The sequence below is a fragment of the Pseudorasbora parva genome, chromosome 17 (genome assembly GCF_024679245.1).
Source record: "Pseudorasbora parva isolate DD20220531a chromosome 17, ASM2467924v1, whole genome shotgun sequence".
Lineage (NCBI taxonomy): Eukaryota > Metazoa > Chordata > Actinopteri > Cypriniformes > Gobionidae > Pseudorasbora > Pseudorasbora parva.
In genome coordinates, this window is record NC_090188.1 from 28,570,505 (window position 1) to 28,595,479 (window position 24,975).

General features: G+C 36.8%; 1 protein-coding gene across 1 annotated transcript in view; it reads right to left on the minus strand.

Annotated features, from left to right (window-relative positions):
- Positions 1-24,975, minus strand: part of sgpp1b (sphingosine-1-phosphate phosphatase 1b) — a 33,362-nt gene that overhangs the window by 4,796 nt on the left and 3,591 nt on the right. The window contains exon 2 of the mRNA XM_067421498.1: positions 14,432-14,521. Coding sequence (XP_067277599.1) covers positions 14,432-14,521 — 90 coding nt within the window. The remainder of the gene's footprint in view (positions 1-14,431; positions 14,522-24,975) is intronic.

The window sequence follows — 24,975 nt, forward strand, 5'->3', positions numbered from 1 at the left end:
ATTGCGCTACTGCGCGTGAAGAGATCTGAGGAGGAGATTAACCGCTGTCCTGTGACGGATGCGTGCAGACAGGCAACACATCGCTAGTCCTAAACGGCAGTTCACAAAGAATCAATGCGTCCGTGGCAGTGAAATGGGAAATAACACAAGGTAATGAGATGCACGTTGAACTTCTTTTAACTTAAGCTCACTGTTTTAGAATGCCGTTTCTTACACGACGAGAGACGCAGGCGCAAAAGTCAGCAACTAGTAGCAAGTACTAGCCTACTGTGCGTTTGAGATTTCATGTTTGCATAATATTGACAGGCTCAAAGGTGTTATCATAATCATTTACTACTAATAATATTATTATCTGTGTGGAGACATTTCCCCACAAAGTAGGGAATACCAGGACACACACACACACACACACACACACACACACACACACACACACACACACACACACACACGTTTGTTTCACTATATAAGTGAGGACATTGCATGGACTTCCATTGATTTTATATCAGGTTAATGATATTTTATATCCCTTAACCCAATCCCTATCCCTAAACCTACCCATCCCAAGAACGTGCAAAACAATAGATTTAAATAAAAACATGTTTTGGCCGATTTATAAGCCTTTTTAACATTTGACTGGTCCTAAAAAGGCTTCTAAATAATAATAAAGTTATCATAATATTTTACTAGATAAATGAGGACATTGGTCCCCTTTACAATTATAGCACAACAAACACACACACACACACACACACACACACACACACACACACACACACACACACACACACACACACACAGCACAACAGTGTGTGTTGGCTGTATTCAGATGACTTAAGCTGTGGTCTTACGCTGCTAGCCTACATTGTACTACTGAAGAAATTAAAATAAGCTTCTAATTGTTTAAGAATATTTCATCTTTGTTATGAATGAGTTTGTCTGGAATTTATAATTTTTACTTTTATATTTTACGTTGCATTAATTTGTTCTTTAAGATAGATCCTCTGAGTATTAGCCTATGTCAAAAATATCAAAATTTTTAAATATCAAAATATAATTCATTTCATTTTTAATCTCCAGATCGTTGTTTGTATAGGTCATAGTTTGACTCAAGCTTTTTTGCTCAAAGGTGAAGACCCAACTTTATGCATGTTTTGTAAGACCTTCCTGGGTTTAAATAATAATGCTTGTTTATCAAGTTATTTCACTTAAGGATGTTTAGTAAGATTAAACTCTAATCTGTGCAAACATTAAACTTTGCTGAAATTAAAAACCTTGATTTGGTCTCTACACTTCATTATGGTAACTCTGCTAAACTATAATTACTAAAACTAAAACTGAAACTAAATAAATAAAAACTAAATAGAAATGTATTTGCAAAATAAAAACTAAACTAAAACTAGCAAAACCATTTGTAAAACTAACTAAAACTAAACTGAAATTTGTAGCAAAATTGAAAACGATACTAAAATAAAAACTAATTTCAAAAAGCAAAACTATAATAACCTTGACGCACAGCGCATAAGATCATATTGTTTAAATAACACGAAGGCTCCAGTGTGCATTTGACACACTAGAACCAATGATGTTTAGATCTCACAATTTGAACTTGAGTTTTTAGGTAGGTAATTGCGACCACGCTCGCGGCATATACATTCTCAGCGAGTGTTCAGTCTATTTTCAGTTCATGCCTTTGGAAGCTTAACTTTCATAGAAATTAATTTGAGAAGTTAAAACACTTCCATTGCTCCGCATAGCTCAGTTTACATGAATGCCTGCAGCTGCGAGCTGAGCTGTGAGTGAGATCCCACCGCCCATGCGCGGGTTGAAAACATGCGAAAATGGCTTCCTCTGCTGGCTGTAGTCTTTAGCCTTTGGCTAAAAATTCCTCCCATGACACAAATATCATCAATTTGCGTCATCTGAGGATTTCTTCCAGAAATAAAATGCATAAATCTCCCTCAGGGGGATATGAGGAGGGGGAGCACAATCATTTGAATATACTCCAGGGTTTCTACTGATACAAAGCCATATGCTTGTGAATACTCACCTAGATGGATATTTTGACATAATTTTATTTGTATTTGACCATTCAAGCGCAATAAGTTGTGAAAAGGAACTCAATTTGCAACCAGCAAGCTCTTTGAGAGACTGAATTTTATGTTGCATGCAAAGAAAACTGGCCTACTACTACTGAATGATATAAAATCACTAGCAAGTAACAGCTGTCCCAAAACGCAAACGAGGGAGTTGTATCGTAAGCAGCAGCCAGCTCGCAGCTCACTTATAGCGCAGACGATGTCATTTGAAGCCAAAAGCCATTTGCTGATTTTGAGGGATAGAGAGAGGGGAGATGTGGTAGTGCTGATTCTCTTATGCCGTTTGTGAAATTACTTCTCACAAAAAGTTTGGTGTAATTATCAGTGTTGATTAATTTACTGATAAATGTTTGAGGTAATTTCCTGTATTATAAACGCAAAAACTGCTGGAATGACTTGGTGAATAAAATTATGCTAAAGTTCAGACACTGTGGTATTGATTTAAAGTGCCCAGCTAACAGGCTAACTCACGTAATTATTACTCACTCTTACTAAAATACTTCTGTCAAGCAGCTGTTGGCCACTATTACCTAAAACGGTATCTATTAATACAGATTGTCTGTTGTTCTTACTACTCAGTGAAGATAAAAGATGGAGCAAGGTTCATTTTTGTAAATGTTTGTTATATCAGTCATTCACGTTAGTGCTTGGCTAACCGTTATTGATACAGTTTCTGAATGTGCACCGCAACATTAGAAATATACACATCGGTTTGTTGATGAACATTCACTTTTTAATGCTGATGGTGAGTAGTGTATCGCTGAGAAATGTTCTGCTCATGTAATCCTTGTGATGGAGGTTCGGGGTGAATAACAAGTTCTTCCAATGTTTCATCAATGGACTTGCATTCAGATTGATATGGTAAAAATGTCATTACTGTCTTTACAGTGTGTAGAATTGCTAAGGAATGAGGAAGCCTCAGCTTGAGTTCAGTTATGAAAATGGTGTTTAGCATGAAAAACACGCTGAACGCGGTACACCAATCGTAACAGACTGGACTTTCTGGCTAGTCACAGCAGAGTGAGCTCCCTCCATCGAGCCGTTTGAGAATAACGTAACTGAAAAATGTGCAATGTATATTATGAAAAAATGAAATGATTTTTGAACTTTCATGCATGTAAACTTGTTGTAAGAGACCTCCAAAACAAAATTAGGGGCACTTTAATATTGATACAACAATATTAGATTGTGGTATTGTACCAAAGCCAACATTGTGGTATAGAGCCAACCCAATTGTATATAATCGTGTAATGTATTCTGCCTTGCAGCTTGTTCGTTGTCTTTGCTTTATTTTTTGCTAAGCTTTATTTTACTTTATTTTATTTTACTTCTGCTATGACTCTTGCATTGCGTGTTTGTGTATTTTGTGGGCGGAGCAATGAAGAAAGGGGTGTGTGTTAGGCTGGATTAACTAGATTAGCCGGAACCGGGAACACTTCTCATAACACCTGATGTACTCGTTGTCGTTACATCTTGAAAAATAATGGCATCTACACTAACGTTAATCTTTCTCTTTATCACAAGGTTTACTGTAGTCCGCCGGATCCTAATCAGATGGTGGACCTGCAGAGACCGTGTCAGCTAGACTCTCCTTTGTGAAAGCCTCCTTCACTTCCCTTCCCCCCATACAGTTAAAAACACGAATGCACACATACGTATTCAAACACGCTTGCCTATAGGTGAACACGTAATGCTTGCGCACATGACGTCACTTTTTTCATGGATTTGCCTTTTTTGGGGGGAGATGATTGTATGGTTTCAAAACTATTTCAAACTTATTTCATGGTTTGCGTTCTCGGGCCACCAGAAGCTGTTGCCGTGCGAACGGGGTCCGGAATGCGTCGGGATTTTATCTTAGTTAGATGGTATTGTTTAAATGGCACCAATTAAAAACCTAATCACTTTTTATGACAGAAATTAATCCAAAAAAAACTTTTCTTCAAAAGCTAAATTGTAAGTCCTATTATCACTGTAAAGCTGCATTGAAGCATTCTGTGTTGTAATAAGAACTATTTAAATAAAGGTGACTTGACTTGTTATTTTGAGTTGATTTTAAATATCAACCGTGTTCAGCAATGATTCTCAGGAATCACTTACTGCACCTTTAAAACATCAAGGATACTTTTCACTGATTACAGACACTTGAACTAGTCAACGTCCATTTACACTCACCTTCAGTCACTCACACAAACACAAACTTAACCCCTACCTCCTAAACCCTAATCTCAAAATTGGCCTTTCAACATTTGTAGATGTCATTCAGTCCCTTTATAAAGCGGTTTTTCTTATGAATTTTGTTGCAATATTTTCCAGATTAACACTGTGAAGCTGCTTTGAAACAATCGTCATTGTAAAAGCTCTAAATAAATATAGTTGACTTGACTTATGGATTCCAAGTACATTTGTCTGGATGTTTTCAAAATACTGTCTGTTCATAAGAACAGAAAAATCTCCTCAAACCTCACCTCTCTCTTTCATATGTCAGTCATTAACCATAATGGGCTCATTTTCCACATCTGCTGTGGAACACGAGTTCACAGCTTTTGCACAGACATGCACTTGTGAGATAGAGAGATATCCTATCTGTCTTTAGTCTGTCCTAGTGATTGTTTTTAACTGTCAAAGTGTGAAAACTGTCTGTGTCGACTGTAAGGTTTCAGTAAGCCATGCAAACATATCATGAAACTGAGAAAAGGGCTAAACATTGCATTGCAGTAAAGAGAAATAAAAGCTAGCAATAAAAGCTTGATAGAAAGATTAGAGCCATTCTGGGTCTTGAAACAGTCAGTTTATACATTTTAAAACATACTGATGATTTTGCGGTTGATTAGGAACATAAGATAAAAAATATATATATTTGAATAAACTTTTTTTTGGCCACAACATTTCCCAATAAGTGTCATCTGACTAGTTTCACAATCTCTTCTTGTCTCGTGATTATGAGAAAATTAAGACAATCTAATGGTTTCCATGGGAACAATCTCTAGGGCAACGGCCACTCATCTCCCCAACAAGGTGACCAGACGGATGAGGTCATCCTGAGGGTGACATTACCGCTTAAAGCAGACATGGAGGAGAACACCCAGATGAAACACCACATTTTCAGAACTGAGGAAAAACCATGTCATCCAGACAGACAGACAACTCGCCAAAAGATTAAATCATTCAGTGAAATTACACTGTGTATTACTTTAACGAGATGATGTCACGCTTAATACATCACCAAAGGGTTTACCGTGTCTGAACATGCATAATGCATGATTATAATGGGGATTATGGGGACGCATCGGCCAACACGAGACACTAACAGATGGATATAGTTATAGTCTATTCCTGTAGCCTCAGGTCACAAAAACTCACTTATTATGTGATCTTTCCTTCACAATGGCTACATTTTCAGTAAAGGCATACTGAATTGACCTGCAGTCACACTCAAAGAAACTACTGCTGGTAATTATCCGGCCCAGTGAAGATACACCAGGGGTTTTTGTTTCCTGCCAGCATGACTGCCTTAAGGTGAACACACACACACACACACACCTCATTATGTTGCCTGGCCTTTATGAAAGCAGCGGTCTTCTTAAATTACATTTATATGGTGAAGATGATACCAATAACCTGGCATTTATTTACATGTCATGGATGCCTGAAAACTGAAAAATAAAGGAAGCAGGTATTAAAATAAATATGCTATTTTACCTAAATAAACAAAAAAATCTGATTATTTGAATCACGACATAATGTACAGTATATAATTATTTTAAATAAATTATGAGATAACATTTAAACCTGTTATGAAACTAATGTTTTCAGGACCAGATATGGTCACAATTTCAGGCCGGGAAATCTCACACTCATCCAGGCCATTCCATACACCCACAACAATTTTTGAAACAACTTTGATTTTTTTTTGTATGGCCATCACTTCGCCATCAAAGAATCCTTAGGTCGTGCAAAAAGGATCTCTCTTGAACTGCACCTTCACTTCCCTTTACCTGTCACCAGCAACAACCACAAATAATACCTCATTGTAATTTGTTTGCACATAATCTGAATGTATTTTAGCTAAAATCAAGTATTATATTATGGAAATGTGACTTTCATACAAATAAATTAAAACTATTTTTTTAAAGGTCAAACTTAGTACAATATTAACTACATGTCAAACATTTGAGAATAATCCTAATTCTGTACATAATATTCTATCTCATATTTTTCTGTTCTTGCTCCCTCCCTTTATTACTAATCCACGAGAATATCTCTGCTAAATTACTAATGTAACCTTACAATTGATAGGCCTAATAATGAAGTCCTTTAGCATATAGTATTTTGAGTGACTATATAGTAATGCGGTGCTAATGCTAACATTACATTTGCTAGGAGTTTAATACTTAGTTAACGAAGACAAAACTACAGTTAACGTTACATATGAAACTGACCTGCACTTGAAGCCCTGAACAGGTCAGTCATTTTTCAGCTACATTTCACTGCTTGTTCTTGGAGGCCTTTGCCTTTCTGCTCCACCTGACTGCTTCCTCTCCATCCTCGACACTCTCACATTGATTACTCTGTCCGAAACCATTTGGCAGAGGTGCAGTGCGGATGGGAACAGAATCGTGGTGTTTCCAGTCACAGGACGTGACTGTTGACACGTCGAGCCACAACAGCAAGAAGCTGTCTACACTGGACGCGACAAAACGACCATTGTAAATCCATTTGTCCTTTCTATGAGAAGTATTGCCAGTGCTTAACATTATAAAAAGAACGAGGCATTAGTTTACTGTTGGATTTGTTTAATGTCGGGGCGGTGCACTTTTATTCTTTTGTTGCGTCACATTAGGGCTGGGCGATATGGAGCAAAAAATATATCTCGATATATTTTGCTATATCTCGATATACGATATATATCTCGATATCTTTACAGGAAAAATAACCCCCTAAAAACTACAGCAAAAACAAATATGCGAAATACCACAAATTCTTTTTTTTATTATTGAAGTGCAAAGAGGTAGTCAGTTCATGTAGGAACAAATTGCTTTTGCAACATTAAAAAAAACTCCCTGATTACATAAATAATAATAATTTAACTGTAAAAGAAAATAAATAATATTTCCTTTTCATTTATTTCATGCTTTCAAAAGATGAATCAAAGACTCCCTTTTTTACACTTAAAGTAAACAGTAAGCATTTTGCAGAAAGATGGGGGCATGACTGAGATATAAATAAACTGATTTTGTATCAAAGTTCAAACAGTGATGTTTGTCATGAGTTTGACAAAATTCAAACTCATCATGCAGGCTACACATGAGCTGAATTTCACTTCTTTTCCAGTTACAGAAGGAAATATGAATGTCAGAAGGTAGGCTATATGATAATATGATACAGTACAACTGACAGAAGAGCACTGTGTCTCAGGACACCCGGGATGTCGCGTTTTTCCCTCTTGGTTAAAACATGAATAGACCCATTCATCATAATCCCGTGATAAAGCTGACAAAATAATAATAGTAATGATATTGCAATACTTTATAAATGTTTTCAAATGATTTGCGATCATTTTGACATTTTAACCGAAAACCATGCGATCAGTTAGACACAAATCATAAACTGACATGATTGCGACTGAGAGTACGTCTCGCACCAGTAGTGTCAATCACCTGACTGTGGGTGAAACTTGCGCTTTGAACTATGATGAACATTAATATTTCTTTATGAATTTTAGCAAGCAGTTGTGTTAGAATGAAAACATGGTCTCTAAACTGAGTCCCGAACAACGCGCGCGCTTGTCAACATGATAACTAATCCTCACCTGGTTGTGGAAGCAGCCGTGTTCAATGAGACGACACGCGAGGGGAGGGGGAACAAAAGCAAGAGGCGGGAGGCGCGCGAGCGGGAGCGAGCACAACACAGAGAAGGCCAGAAGGCAGGTCCGTGTATCATCTGATCATTTCATTTCCTGTTTGAAATGGAATAACGAGAACACATAAATCGTCTCGTTTATTCGTTTTTTTGTTTAGTTTAAAAACGAAAAATGAGATTTTGGCTCGATTTTTCATATTTCGTTTGCGGTTTATAAAACGGTTTATGGGTTTGATATTTCGTTTCCACACGTGGGCGGCGCCGAAACGCCTCTTTCATCTGATTGGTCAAACAGCTCCGCCTTCAGCGCGAGCTCTTCATTCTGTCAGGCAGAATACAAGTGCGGGACTGACAAATGCAATTTAATTAAAATACATGTCCGAAAACACCACACACTGCTAACTACACACAATATTTAAAGCAGAAATAGGTTGCTATATGAAAGATGTTGTCACGTAATTCGTGCTGTTGCGATTTGCAAGCGACCCCCATTAATGTGAGCCATAGGCTATTATTTGAGTATGATAGCCTGTTTCTCATTGATAAATACGGTGCAAATAGTCCCGTCTCTTTGGATAAAAGGGAAATGGAAATAAAAATAAATAACAGGCTGAACTGTACATGATAATATGTCTGTGATATTTGCCACTCTCGTCTTTTATTTACATCAAAAGGCAGGTAGGCATGTGTGACATGTCAATAATCAAGAAAATTGAATAGAAATACAGTTTATATTTGTGAATGTGTCTATTCTGTTCACGTGAAAAGAAAGAGACAGAAAAGTGAGAAGTATCAGTAAACATACATTAATTGATACTGACAAAATTAGCAGTTTGGGTTTAATTAAAATCATGTCGGTTGAAGAGCACGACATACCTTTAAAATCGTATTATTTTTATTATAAAACAGATAATAAATAATGAATTGGGTGATGTTTCTCTGAGTTGTCTTTATTAAGTTTGCTTGAGAGCTCCAGCATATAGTCCTATTTAAATATTATTTATTATTAATATTATGAGAACTATAATACTTCACCAAACTCAGCTCAGACCTTCAGACTGGTCTGACTCACTTATATCTTTTCTAACGGGTCAGACTTACTTTCCCAAAAAATCCCATTGACTTGCGTTATCTGAGCAATTAAGGCCGTAATGATTAAAGCTGTCCACTAGAGGGGGCGACAGGATAAGTCTTTTCTACTCACTTTCCCTGTTTGCAACAGTTTAAATGACAAATTAATTTCATTCATAAATAGGCCATATCTGTCTATGAGAACAAGCTTTACACTTCAAGCTGTACAACTTATTAAAACTTGAACACTGCTTCAGAGTTTGCCACTCTTTAGTTTCTTTTAAGATATTCACACTTTTGCATTTAGGGCCTAATGTTTGTCCATCTGGAACTTGCATTTGTAATGAGCGTTATATTTTAAGCCCTACTTGCTGTTGATAAATTTTATTCATGTAAAGAGCTAATGTCAGGGCAAATGTCCTGCAAAGTTTAGCTCGACTATTTATATAGGCCAATGTACACTAAATGTCAGTAATGTACACTTGTAATTAAAAAATACTGTAAAGTATTACATTTAGCAAATCACTACATCACAAGTAATATAACAATATTTTTTTTAAATAAAAATTTGATTGAGTAAACAAGATATTTGTATTTGTAAATATGTTTTTATATTTTGAATTTGTCACTAGGCTTAACTCAACATTGGCAGCCATTGATAAATTAGAGAATACGATTTCAAGGCCGTATTCATTCATTATAAAATAGTATCTAAGTTTTTTTTGGTGATGATGATCTTGTTTTATATTATATATATATTTAAGGAGGGATAAGTCAAAGTAATTTATGTGGTAACCTTTTTCTTTTTTTAAATTGTCACAGAGATGCTGAAAAAGCTGCCCTTCACTACCTTAAATAGCAAATCGAGTAGCGGTTGGAGGCCTCTCAGGTTTTGGAGAATGTATCCAGACAGATTCAAGACATGGTTTCCAGTACATAGGGAGCAGCACAAAGGGCAAACCTAGCAAGTTCCAGATGGACAAACATTAGGCCCTAAATGCAAAAGTGTGAATATCTTAAAAGAAACTAAAGAAGCGTGGAGAAACCCATCGCTATCTCAGCTAATACAGATAATGATCCAGAATCAAATCTGAGGGAGAAATCTTTCGGACTTGAACTGGACTCAAGCGTTCGGAACGTGAAAAATGTTCAGGTATTCAGTTAAATATGCAATTACAAAACTCAGTATGTTTCATCGGGAACATGCCCTGAATGTGCTCAAAGTTTCGAGACAGTTATAATGAAATTTATAAAAATGCGAACAACTAGTAATTAAAGGGGGGGTGAAATGCTGTTTCATGCATACTGAGCTTTTTACACTGTTAAAGACTTGGATTCCCATCCTAAACATAGACAAAGTTTCAAAAACTAATGTTGGACGTTTGATGGAGTATTTCTGTGTTAAAAATACTCCTTCCGGTTTCTCACAAGTTTCGGCGAGTTTTTTTCGAGTATGGGTCTACTTGACGTTAAATAGATCGGAAGGTCCTTGTATGGGCCGTACGGGCTCTTCTCCCGGTAGGGTGCGCGCGCGCGCATGACTAGAGCGAGAGAGAGGAAATGCACGCCGTAAACAGTCTCTAAGATGCAGATCCAGTCGTCTGTGAACACTTCTGTCGCGGCGCGCTCCACTTTATTCCTATGGGTGACGTCGAGCGACTTCAACGCTTCAGCACAGCATTCCGGGAAGGCAGCGCTTCATTTGAACCAATTTGAACGCAGAAATGACGGGAAGCTTCAAAACATCGCTTCAGTCGCGTCTCAAAGTGGATTTACACGCCACTGCTGTCAGGACTTCACCAAATCATACCAAAGAAGTGTGTTTTTGACGGAGCGGTCCCAGCGATAAAGGTTCGGTCCTGCTTTGGAAGCAGCCGGTGAGTTAAACTGCTTCAAATGTCTGTGCTGTTGGCTATCGTCGCGTGAGTAAACATCAGTAAACGACACGATCGCGTGCTTCGTCATTCAAATGCGCTAACGGTTACTCCACTGCTGTTCTCTGTATAACGTTACAGTATTCTGACGTGTAAAACCGTTTTGCTTGCTACTTCTAAGGTCTAGCCGATACAATAGTCCATAAACCGAATCAGAAACACAAACACAGAAATGTTGACAGGCCACTAAATACAGTCCATACCACAGAGATGGACGTCCTGATGTTGCCGTTTCTCCTGTTCAATTTATTTCTCCCTCAGATTTGATTCTGGATCATTATCTGTATTAGCTGAGATAGCGATGGGTTTCTCCACGCTTCTTTAGTTTCTTTTAAGATATTCACACTTTTGCATTTAGGGCCTAATGTTTGTCCATCTGGAACTTGCTAGGTTTGCCCTTTGTGCTGCTCCCTATGTACTGGAAACCATGTCTTGAATCTGTCTGGATACATTCTCCAAAACCTGAGAGGCCTCCAACCGCTACTCGATTTGCTATTTAAGGTAGTGAAGGGCAGCTTTTTCAGCATCTCTGTGACAATTTAAAAAAAGAAAAAGGTTACCACATAAATTACTTTGACTTATCCCTCCTTAAATATATATATAATATAAAACAAGATCATCATCACCAAAAAATACTTAGATACTATTTTATAATGAATGAATACGGCCTTGAAATCGTATTCTCTAATTTATCAATGGCTGTCAATGTTGAGTTAAGCCTAGTGACAAATTCAAAATATAAAAACATATTTACAAATACAAATATCTTGTTTACTCAATCAAATTTTTATTTAAAAAAAATATTGTTATATTACTTGTGATGTAGTGATTTGCTAAATGTAATACTTTACAGTATTTTTTAATTACAAGTGTACATTACTGACATTTAGTGTACATTGGCCTATATAAATAGTCGAGCTAAACTTTGCAGGACATTTGCCCTGACATTAGCTCTTTACATGAATAAAATTTATCAACAGCAAGTAGGGCTTAAAATATAACGCTCATTACAAATGCAAGTTCCAGATGGACAAACATTAGGCCCTAAATGCAAAAGTGTGAATATCTTAAAAGAAACTAAAGAGTGGCAAACTCTGAAGCAGTGTTCAAGTTTTAATAAGTTGTACAGCTTGAAGTGTAAAGCTTGTTCTCATAGACAGATATGGCCTATTTATGAATGAAATTAATTTGTCATTTAAACTGTTGCAAACAGGGAAAGTGAGTAGAAAAGACTTATCCTGTCGCCCCCTCTAGTGGACAGCTTTAATCATTACGGCCTTAATTGCTCAGATAACGCAAGTCAATGGGATTTTTTGGGAAAGTAAGTCTGACCCGTTAGAAAAGATATAAGTGAGTCAGACCAGTCTGAAGGTCTGAGCTGAGTTTGGTGAAGTATTATAGTTCTCATAATATTAATAATAAATAATATTTAAATAGGACTATATGCTGGAGCTCTCAAGCAAACTTAATAAAGACAACTCAGAGAAACATCACCCAATTCATTATTTATTATCTGTTTTATAATAAAAATAATACGATTTTAAAGGTATGTCGTGCTCTTCAACCGACATGATTTTAATTAAACCCAAACTGCTAATTTTGTCAGTATCAATTAATGTATGTTTACTGATACTTCTCACTTTTCTGTCTCTTTCTTTTCACGTGAACAGAATAGACACATTCACAAATATAAACTGTATTTCTATTCAATTTTCTTGATTATTGACATGTCACACATGCCTACCTGCCTTTTGATGTAAATAAAAGACGAGAGTGGCAAATATCACAGACATATTATCATGTACAGTTCAGCCTGTTATTTATTTTTATTTCCATTTCCCTTTTATCCAAAGAGACGGGACTATTTGCACCGTATTTATCAATGAGAAACAGGCTATCATACTCAAATAATAGCCTATGGCTCACATTAATGGGGGTCGCTTGCAAATCGCAACAGCACGAATTACGTGACAACATCTTTCATATAGCAACCTATTTCTGCTTTAAATATTGTGTGTAGTTAGCAGTGTGTGGTGTTTTCGGACATGTATTTTAATTAAATTGCATTTGTCAGTCCCGCACTTGTATTCTGCCTGACAGAATGAAGAGCTCGCGCTGAAGGCGGAGCTGTTTGACCAATCAGATGAAAGAGGCGTTTCGGCGCCGCCCACGTGTGGAAACGAAATATCAAACCCATAAACCGTTTTATAAACCGCAAACGAAATATGAAAAATCGAGCCAAAATCTCATTTTTCGTTTTTAAACTAAACAAAAAAACGAATAAACGAGACGATTTATGTGTTCTCGTTATTCCATTTCAAACAGGAAATGAAATGATCAGATGATACACGGACCAAGGCAAACAAGCAGAGTGGCGGAATCAGAATTAAAAATAAACAATATATCGATATATACGATATGTCCAAATCCATATCGAGTTGAAAAAATATCTCGATATATTTTAAATATCGAGATATCGCCCACCCCTACGTCACATCCCGCTGCTTATGTCCAGTGTAGACACTGTGCAATGGATTCATGATTTATTAATAATATTAAATAATTTCAATCAGCCAAATCAATCACCAGGCCATAGAGAATTTTCCCAGTGCTCCCAATTGGGCTGAATGGCTACATTTACATGGACATCTTTTGTTTTAATCGGAATTAAATCATTCTGATTGATGAATACAAAGGTAGTATTTACATGTACGCTAAAAGTGATCCGGTTGATGTGCACGTTTAAATGTCACAAGCTTCAAATAGGATTTTATCTTTTCAAATGTGCACACTGCACAAATATACAGAGTATTATGACACTTCATTCAACAACAACTTGTTCCATGCGTCATACCTCGTTATGTCATTTCTAATTTCCAGTTTCAGATTTCAATCCTGCTCAAGCATATACATGTCCTCTCAGTAAAATTAGAAAAAGTCTACATCATCCCTTCATATTCCATCGAAATTTTTATTTGGATCTTGCTAAATCAATTAAGGTGTTTACATGATATTAAAGAGTAACTTTAAATGTGTGATATAACAGCAAAGGTAAAATATATTATGCAAGTAATAAAAAACCCTGACTGTTCTTTTAAGTATTGCCATTAATATGGCATGAAAAAAAAAAGTGCAACATACATACATACATACATACATACATACATACATACATACATACATACATACATACATACATACATACATACATACATACATACATACATACATACATACATACATACATACATACATACATACATACATACATACATACATACATACATACATACATACATACATACATACATACATATATATATATATATATATATATATATATATATATATATATAATGTAATATAACTATGCCCCCAAAAAACCTACACACTACAACTTTAGAATGTTAATTATTAAATAAAAAATAATAATACATTTAGTTTGAATTGTATTTAAATTTGTCTTACCAGTATGGAGTGCATGCCCATGTATATGCGGCTCAAACACACCAGGAAGCACCAGCTGAAGGCCAGAGAGAGACCAAGTAGCATAGGATACTGTGGAAATAAAGACATAATTGACTATGAGACAGACAACTTGTGAAAATTTCATAATGAAATTCATCACATCAGCCGTGGTGTGGTCTACATGTTACCAGTGTTTAGATTAGAGATTTCTAACTCGATTTTAAAATGCCAGTTTCAGATTTGGAAGTCTTTCAATAACATTTTGATCTACAACATAAATTGCACAGTCATACCTTAAAGTGAATTTTAAAACTTTTTTTAAAATGCAAGTGACTTAAGGAACATAAAAGCTTGTACATCAATGTACACAAATTACCAGCAAAGGACTATATAGGACTGATTTGGTTGTCTTTTTTGCACACACAACTATAGCAGATGGCAGAGGAGAAACAGCCTTTGTGAGAAAATATACACTAGCATCTCTCATCAGGGGCCACAAGATCTGTCTCACTCTCTGTCATTTCCATGAGTTGTATAATGGTTTGTACCAGATGTGTAAAATGTCCTCCGAGTCCATAACACAATATAACTGTTCATGCACAGATGGTGGTGTTCTAAAACTCAAGCAAGCACACACACACACACACACACACACACACGCGCACGCACACGCGCACACGCACACACCAACCATGTTTGGCTATGGGCCCAGTGTCACAGTGACACCATGGCTGAGGCTAACCTGCTTTCATGAGGCGGGAGGGTATCTGTTCTGGATGTGTGTCCATATGTCTCAAGTGTCCATGGTAGTATCTATGACTATACTTTCCTCATCATCGTCACTTCCTTCATAATACAACTCCATTTGCCCACAGACGGCCTCCTCCTGTGGTAAAACGGCCATACAACCAACAAACACTGAAGTCAAACCCTCAGCACACCATAAAACAACCACTTAACTACAGTTACCATCCCACAAAGCAAAAGATGGTCAGCAGATAAAAAGAGAGCCATAGCCAGCAGGAAACTTTAAAAAGAGCGGCTACACTCCTGAGCGATTGTACTGGTTAACAAGCAGGACATTTGATCATTAACATTTTCTGTAAACTCTCTTCTAATTATCTATAGCAGGACAATAACATTTCTGAAATAAATGTTTTAAAAATGATGGTCACACTTTAGCGTAGGGTCCAATTCTCAACTATTAACTATGAGTTTTGACTCAAACTCCTAAATACTGCTTATTAATAGTTAGTAAGGTAGTCAAGTTTAGTATTGGATAAGAAAATGGGGTGATTTGGAGTATGGTCATGCACAGTAAGACATTGATATGTGCTTTATAAGTACGAATAAACAGCCAATATCCTAGTAATATACTAATAAACCAAAATTCCATCCATCATCCATCCATCATCTTCCGCTTATCCGGGGCCGGGTCGCTAATTATGTTAACTAATTATGCCTATTAGTTATTACACAATTTTCTCTTAACTTAGTATACACATTTTCATTAAACTGTTCTCGGGTTGGTAAGATACGTTTTTTTAAAAGTCTATTATGCTTACATACTGACCCCAAACTTTTTACCAGTAGTGCAAGTGCACAAGTTTAAGCAGTACGAAACTAGGCTGAAAAGCAACACATTCCTACAGTCGTCGTTTATTCAGATTAAGTAGTCTGTCTGTGTGTTTGGTGGCCTACATCCCTCTCAGACAGATTATTGCAGTTTAAACACTCCAACAGAGATTTACATGCACAAACGTTCATGTTTAAACATGTAGAGCGGTGGATTTACAGTGAAACCCCAGCTGCCAAGAAAATGACACAGCAAATAAAACCTCTGGCTGCTTTAACTTAGAAATTTCCATTCGGTACAACATCATAAAAGGGAACAGGACATTTCCCCCAAGCTCGGTGAAACTGAGGGGGAAAAAAACCTTTTTCAAAACCTTCATAAGCTCTGACTTCTGCTTTGCCATCTTGAAATGTGTTTTGGTCACTTAAAAAGTGAAGTATGCAATTTCTGCTCCACTAGCATCAAAAAACGGAATGGCAAAAATAATGACTATTATTGGCTGACAAACAGAAGATAATATCAGTCACAAGAAAAGCATTACAATTCCTATGCATCAAATAAGTGACTTTAGCTTTGAAGATTCATTTCAAAGTGAACTCCAAAATTATGGGGACGAGTCTTGTAGATTTTCTCTGACAGCAGAACAAATGAACACGGTGTAGCACAATCCTCTCTAAGGTCATACAGTGTAACTGTAGAGTAAACACTGAGTCAAGAGATTCAGATGAACATCAGAAACACTCATTTAAAGAACCAGAGATCCAAACACAGAGTTAGACCATGCCTGGTTATCCAGACCGCACCTCATGCCCTGAGACCACATGACACAGACACTGGACCACATGCTGAACCAACACACAGAGATCCTTCCCTCCCTTTCATCTGAGCCTCAGCTAACCTCATATGCTGAACATCTGCCTCTGATTATAGACTGTGTGTGTGTGTGTGTGTGTGTGTGTGTGTGTGTGTGTGTGTGTGTGTGTGTGTGTGTGTGTGTGTGTGTGTGTGTGTGTGTGTATGTGTATGTGTATGTGTATGTGTATGTGTGTGTGTGTGTGTGTGTGTGTGTGTGTGTGTGTGTGTGTGTGTGTGTGTGTGTGTGTGTGTGTGTGTGTTACAGCTGTGTATGCTGGTTTGGGAAAGAAGATTTGATTTTTGTGTGTGCGAGTGTGTGTGTGTGTAACCTAAATTAAAAATGATTAATGTCTCTTCATGACAGCAGGAGACTGAGTTTATGGAATGTGTTGCTCAAGCATCTTCACGCAATATTACATTTCAAACAGCACACACAAAAATATACTATACTGAACTATACCTGGGGAAGATATTTTTGAAATATTCAAAATCTATTCTGGAAATATAGGGTAATTCTGTGTCAACTCAACCAGAGGTTCCTGAATATTTAATTTTGTTAATAGTTTTTTTTTCTGAAGACAGATAAATAGTAATTAAAGCCAAAATATGAAATGCCATGGGTAATAAAGGGTCAAAATGACAATTTTCACCTAAAATTCAAATGTTGCTGAATACACTTTTCTTTTTATCACTAGAAATAAAACTGTTTATGGTCATTCCGCTTTTAGTTTTGCTGCTCCAAATGATTGAAATGTGCTACAAACGTCATTGAAATTATAGACGTACATTTCAACCTCTGCATGTAAAAAACTACCATGGACTGTTTTTAATCACAGCCTGTAAAGGTTTGAATTGAATGCATTTGTGTCTTAAATCTAAACTCTAAACTATTTTATCAAAAAGTAAAAAGACAATGTTTTCGTTAAATGTCAAATTAGTGTTTTGATGCTTACGTGAATTTAGGCAACACAACATTAATGTACTGTATGAACTACGGATAAAACTAACTAACTATGGAAAAAAATAAGAAGTCGTCCTTATTTTAATGGTGGCACCATCTGATTACAAAAATAATCTAAAATATGCAATGAGTTCGCTCCCAGAAGAAAATGATCCCATTGCATTCCCAATATTATCTAATAATAATGAAAGCATGATATAAGGGTTGTCTCCTGTCTAAATCTAATGGTTCCTGAAGAGACAAAAAAATCCAAAAGAAAATGAAAGTAGAAGAGAGCAAAAGTAAGTGTGCGTGAAAGATGAAACAGATATAAACCCCAATTAAAGTGAATGAGATAAGTAGAGGGAGAAAGCAAGTGTGCTTATCAGTGAACTAGCAGAAGTCTGCTGATGACTGACGGTAACGTCACGACTAACTGAGTGAGTGGGCCAAAATCAATCTGCACCCTCAGATAAGACTAAACTAAGCAATGCAGCCTTGAACACTCAAACTACTCTCTAAAACCTGCAGCAAAGATTGGAGTCCCCTGAAAGCTTCTGCACATAATCTCAGGCTCAGTGGAACAAGAGAATACATCTAGCCTAAAGTAATTTATAGAGGAATGTCCAAGCAGCTGTTGTTTTCCATGCAATAAAAGTGAATGTGACTGAATGACTAAAGATTTTGTATAGGACTGTAGCACTGATGTTTTTGTCTGATGCTTTTTTGTTGTTGTCATTTTTAGAGCTTGACAACCTCTAGCCCAATCCGCTTTTATTGTATGGAAATGAGCAGCATGAACACGATGCTAAACCTCTTCTTCGGTGGTCCATGAAAATAATGAAGTCATGCAGGTTTGGAATGACATGACAGAACTCTTTCATTTTTAGGAGAACTGTTCTTTTTAAAGTATCAGTAAAAATGGCTCACAAAATGATTTGTGCCTTTTTATGGCTCATATAAACACCTTGAGGCAGCAGTTAATTTCATCATGTAAATTCTCACTCAGCAGAGTCACTCCCAACAATTTCCAAATAATCTTCCTTCAAACAATCCAGCTCAATCCTCTCAAGTACAGTTTGTGCTTATTAAACAAGAGTGTGGCCAAGTTCTATCTGATGAATGTTACATAATAAAAGCATAAAGGTTACGGATGTGTGAGCACTTTTAAGGGTCAAGCCAGTCAATGTTGTTTGTGTATTCTAAAGGTCATTCTGTCTTGGTTGGCGACATTTGTCAAGAACCATCTCCTTAGATTACAGTAGCGCCTCCTGGCCATACATTTAGGTAGGGCAGGTTCTGGAACTTGTCGCTAGATTATGATAAACATTTTGTACACTTTCTTAATCGCTGAACACATCAGACACACTTTTGGCAGAATTCTAATGTTCTTGCGTTATTCAGCCTGAGGGTGGCGCTAATGATGATTGACAGACATTATTACACGACAAACTTATAGAATGGCAACTGATGCCTGTTTCACACATACTCCGTCCGCAGTCCTTATGCGGTGTGTGGTGCCGTGTGGTGTGTATGTGATCCAGGAGCTGCACACGCTGTTGTGCTTTCATATATGCCGCGTTTGCAGTGCGTAACTGATCCGAGGCTGTATACCACAAACACAGCATTCATTCATTCAAATTTAAAAGCTGTTGGGTTACTGAACATGGCTTGTCATCTTTGCAATTCACTTGTATACAGTCTTTAGATGATACGTTTAAAAGCACTATAAACAACGTTTTATTCAATTCCTTTATTCCAGGGGTCGGGAACCTATGGCTCGCGAGCTAAACCTGGCTCTTTGACAAAAATCATATAGCTCGCAAGGTCTCTCACCCTTTACCAATAAATGATTGATAAAAAAAAATAAAAAAAAACACACACATCAACGGAGAGCCGCTCTCTACAGAAAGGCAGCCAATTACAATTCCCTTGTAGTAGGCCTACATCCTACCGAAGTAAATGAAATGTTTATGATAATAATATTCAAATACCAGCCACGCGTTTCACGAGACTCGACAGCAACCACTCACGTTCCTGTGGTAACAGCTCCTGCACTGGGTTTCAAGCAGCTGTTTAAGGTAATGGCAAACCATTTTTAGAACCGCAGCGGAAATGTAAAAGTAGGCTATCTAAACTTTAAGGCCGGGGACACACTGCAAGCGTGCCGTGAGCGTCTCAGCTGCGTGGCGTGTCCGTTTTTATTTCGGCTCCCATGTTAACCGTTAGACCTTGCACATTGCCTGCTGGAGCCGCGCGGAAAACGCGTGCATGCTTCAAATAGAAGAGACGCCTATTTTTCACGTGACATCTGCAATGTCATTTTGACACGAATACATATTAATAAATTACATTTTCATGTTTGAAAGTCTGTAGGTTAACATAAATGCAGATATAGGCCTAATTGTAATACTAAAAAACAACATAATTATCGATTTTGAAATATTAAACCTGTCAATACAGAACAAAATGTTCTGTAGCCTATTTTGCCGTCAATACCATAGTTCTGTATGGTCAATAGGCTACTGCCGACGTGGTCTTTGCTGTATCAATAAAGGCAATATATTTATATTTAACATGAAGTATAGAGCTTCCCTGTATATTAATAGCAGCAGCAGCAGCGCCGCGTCAGACACGCTTCTGGTGTGCAAAGATAGATAAAACGGCACGCAGCCGCCCCACGGCTGACACGCAACAGAAACGCTTGCAGTGTGTCTCCGGCCTAATATCCTTTTATTGAAACTGGTGCTTTGCTCTGCAAAAAGACATTTCTAAACATTTTACCCACGGGTAGGTTACTTTCGCTTTTGCCAGCCGAAAAAATTTCTCTTTAGTCAACAAAAGGTTCCCGACCCCTGCTTTATTCCGATTCCTTTATATTATAGCCTTTAGATTTAGAAATTACGTCACTCATGCATCGCAAGCCCCAAATAATTTAAACATTTGTTATAGTCAATGTTAAAAATCACAAACATTACAATAGACAAAAAAAATCTTTTGAGAATTTTTTGCTTTTTGTTTTACAAGAAATCCAGCAGGTCATTAAGAACTGTGTTTTTCCACCTCCAAGAAAGGAGGAAGGATGAGTGCTATTCATTATGTCTCCTTATTCAACTATAATACCAGGTATGGTGTTTTCCTTGCTTCACCCAAGGCAAAAGGCCATGTGATGACTTTGAAACAGTAGAATTAAAAAATGAAATGAATCTGTGGTGAAATTACTATGTTTTCCCGTCAATACATGTTTATTTTCATGTGAACTATGCACTGCGACTTTAATTCAGCACATACAACACAGCAAAAAACCGCATTCGCGTGCAGTGTGAAAGCTGTAACCCGTTAACGTGGTTACAGAAAAAAATACGCACTAAAACCGGAGTATGTGTGAAATGGGCGTTAGAATTGCCTCAGAATATCAAAGTTCGGAATTCCAGTGAGGAAAATAAAAAGTCTCGGAACAAACATAAAACAAAAACAACAGAACTACTGCATATAAAAGCTATTCACATGAGTATGTTTAAACTAAAGGATTAAAACTTTCATTAATTTGATGTTCTAATTAATTGAATACATTAATACTCCGCATAGGAAGAACAGACATGCCAACTAGTTACTGACCAGATGAATACACATCTGAAGAGGATTGATATCGTCTCGGTCTGGAGCGTGGTTTACGCGAGGTAACATTGTGTAAAAAAATAATAAGCAGGGCAGCCAAAAATCTGCCCCTTTGCCTCTCTATGAGAGCATACTGCAGTTCCACTTTCCACCACAGATTTAATTTGGAAATATGTGGGGCGCTGTAGTGTTAGAAAGGGCTCAGAGACCGGCTGCCCCGCTTAGTATCAAATACATGCCTATTTTGGTGCAGCCCTGCCTCACCTGCCCATAAAGATGAGTTGCGGCTGTTAGAATATTAGAGTTAAAGACTGGCGTACCAACAACAGAACCATGTGGTTAGTTACATCACAATATTACCTTAAATGACATGACCTCTCATTGTAAAATCAGGTGAGGGTTAAAGTAAACTATTCTGACCTTCAAGTAAATAATTTGAACAAATGCCACATATTATTAGCCTACTTTTTAATCTAGGTGTTATCAGGTTGAGATAAGATGCAAATTAACTCACTCTCTAATATAATTCTCTTTACTTTGATACAGCAAGAATAACAGAGAACAATACATATGTTACCCTGTGTTAAAACTAGGGGTATATTTTATATTCTATATTTAATTTTTTTTTTTTTTTTTAAATATAACAAGACTCAGTTTAGAGACCATGATTTTCCTTTTAACACAACTGCTTGCTAAAATTCATAAAGAAATATTAATGCTCATCATAGTTCAAATCGCAGGTTTCACCCACAGTCAGGTGATTGACACTATTGGTGCGAGACACACTCGCAGTCAAGTCAGTTTATGACTTGTGTTGTGTCTAACTGATCGCATGGTTTTCGGCCAGTTTATGAAGTTCAAAGTACAAGCCGTGAGTCAAAATGATCACATATTATTTGAAAAAATTTAAAAATTACTGCAATATCGTTATTATTAGACTATTTTTTGTCAGCTTTATCACGGGATTATGATATATGAATATGTCTATTCATGTTTTAACCAAGAGGGAAAAACGCAACATTCCGGGTGTCCTATGAGACACAGTGCTCTTCTGCAAGTTGTACTGTATCATATAGCCTACCATCTGACATTCATATTTCGTTCTGTAACTGGAAAAGAAGGGAAGCTCGGCTTATGCACGTGATCCGCTTGATCTGCCGCTTACACTGAGGCACTCAGTCACGCTTTAGTAAAGAGGGCGACATCTACTGTTTGAATTTTTATAAATTAAACCGAACATAAAGGTAAAACCTTTTTTCGTATTAAAACGAACAAAGCGCCAAGATTATTGGATATGCACGAATATACGGTAGGCTACGCCTGATCACAGTGATCACATTCAATATGAAACGTCCATAACGATCAAGTCTGTAACATATTGTTATGGTTGATTCAGAGCAAAGTAGTGAGGTGAATTGTCGATCCTAATAAGCAAAGACATAATTTAGCTTTGTTAAAAGTTTCAAGCTATTTGTATAATTGTTATATTATATATAAACGTAACCTTTAAAACGTTATGGACATAACAGAGCACTGAAGTGCCATGACCTCTTATTTATAGCTCTTATAAATTCAGCAAAAGTGGTGTTAATGACCAAATCAATTGATTTATATATTAGTCATGCCCCCATCTTTCTGAAAAAAAAAATACTGTTTACTTTGGAGGGGGGGGGGGGGGGGGGAGGAAGGTGAAATGCTGTTTCATGCATACTAAGCTTCAACGGACATTTTGTTCTAAATATAACGTTACACTAGTCTGACGTGCAAAACCGTTTTGCTTGCTACTGCTAAGGTCTAGTCGCATACAATAGTCCATAAACCGAATCATGTCCTCATAAACTGCGAGTAAACACACACAAATGTTGACAGGCCCCTAAATACAGTACATACCACAGAGACGGACGTCCTGATGTTGCTGTTTCTCCTGTTCAATTTATTTCATCCTCCGAATCTGATTCTGGATCATGTATTAGCTGAGATCGATAGCAAGGGTTTCTCCACGCTTGAGGACGTCATCGCGTTGCGCACTCGTCATTCTTTAGCTCCGCCCACTCGATACGCCTCCAGGCGCTCGTTTTTTTCCGGAAAGACTCGGTATAGCCCATATTTCTTTTATAAATATAATAAAACTAAAGACTTTTCGGAGATATGAAGGATGCAATACCACTCTATAGGTACTCAAGATTGACATGAGATTGACTAAAACTGAGTGTTTCACCCCTCCTTTAAGTGTAAAAAAGGTAGTCTTTGATTCATCTTTTGAAAGCATGAAATATGAATGAAAAGAAGGCAATATGTATTATTTCTTCCTTTATTTTACAGTTAAATTATGATTTTTGTATACAGGGATTTTTTTTTCCTACATGAACTGCCTACCTCTTTGCACTTCAATAACAAAAGAAATAACAAATATTGGCATATTTGTTTTTGCAGTAGTTTTTGGGGGGTGATTTTTCCTGTAAAGATATCGAGATATATATCGTATATCGAGATATAGCAAAATATATCAAGATATATTTTTTGCTCCATATCGTCCAGCCCTAGTTAAAACTTAGTGTTAAAACACTGTATGCCTTTGCAGCCTTAGGGTTAGCTTCATAACCCAAGGTTCTTTATGCTTCCTGACAAAAGCACAAATGTGAATAGCTTAACATTGTTAAAAGTGTCGTTTAAGGGTTAAGTTATCAGTGAAAAGTTTTAAACTAAAGTGCGTCTAATATAGGCCATTGTTTTGAGATATTTTAACACCCACACAGTAAAGGATTTAACCAGATGAAAAGATTACAGAGCCAAATCTGGAAAAATCATTTAATAGCCACGTGTGTCTACTAATTCACCAATCCATCTGAAAATGTCCTCAAAATATGAACCTCAGTGCTGCTTAAAAGTGTAAATAAATAGACACAAAAAGATGAGGGAAATGGCTAAAATGAGGAAAAAATCCATCAGGAATTGATTGGGTTGGTTGTTGTCATTGGCTAATAGCAGTGATTGCTTCATGTGAGTGACAGGTTGCTGAAGAGGAGGGATTGAAACCCATTTGTTCTTTGGACAAGCTTATTTTTTCTTTTTCTTACTGAATTCCAGAAATACAGAACAATTCAGTAAAGTTACATTTAATATACATTTAACAAACTAGGTTAAAAGTACACAATAATAACAACTACATTAATATAATTAAAATAACAAAAATATATTAAATTAATTTGAAAGATAATAAATGGTTTGGGCTTTATTGTTTTTTTAATTGGACAACCTCATAAAGAGATGGCATTTTAAAAGGAGAAAAACATTAAAGGAAGGGTAGGCAATTTCTTCATAAACACTTTTTGTTATACTGGTTGAAACTCTCTTTGCATCCTGATCGCAATCTATCAAAGTGGTTTAAATATTAAAACGTACTACATAAATCTTTTGTGGAAGTCTCAGGACCAAACAATGTCGGTCCAAATGCAACGATAAGATGTCCTACCTTCCTATCAGCATATGCATTTCCATACCTCAGCGCACCCCGTTCACGCAGACATCATACGTCATCAACACGTTCAGTAAGGC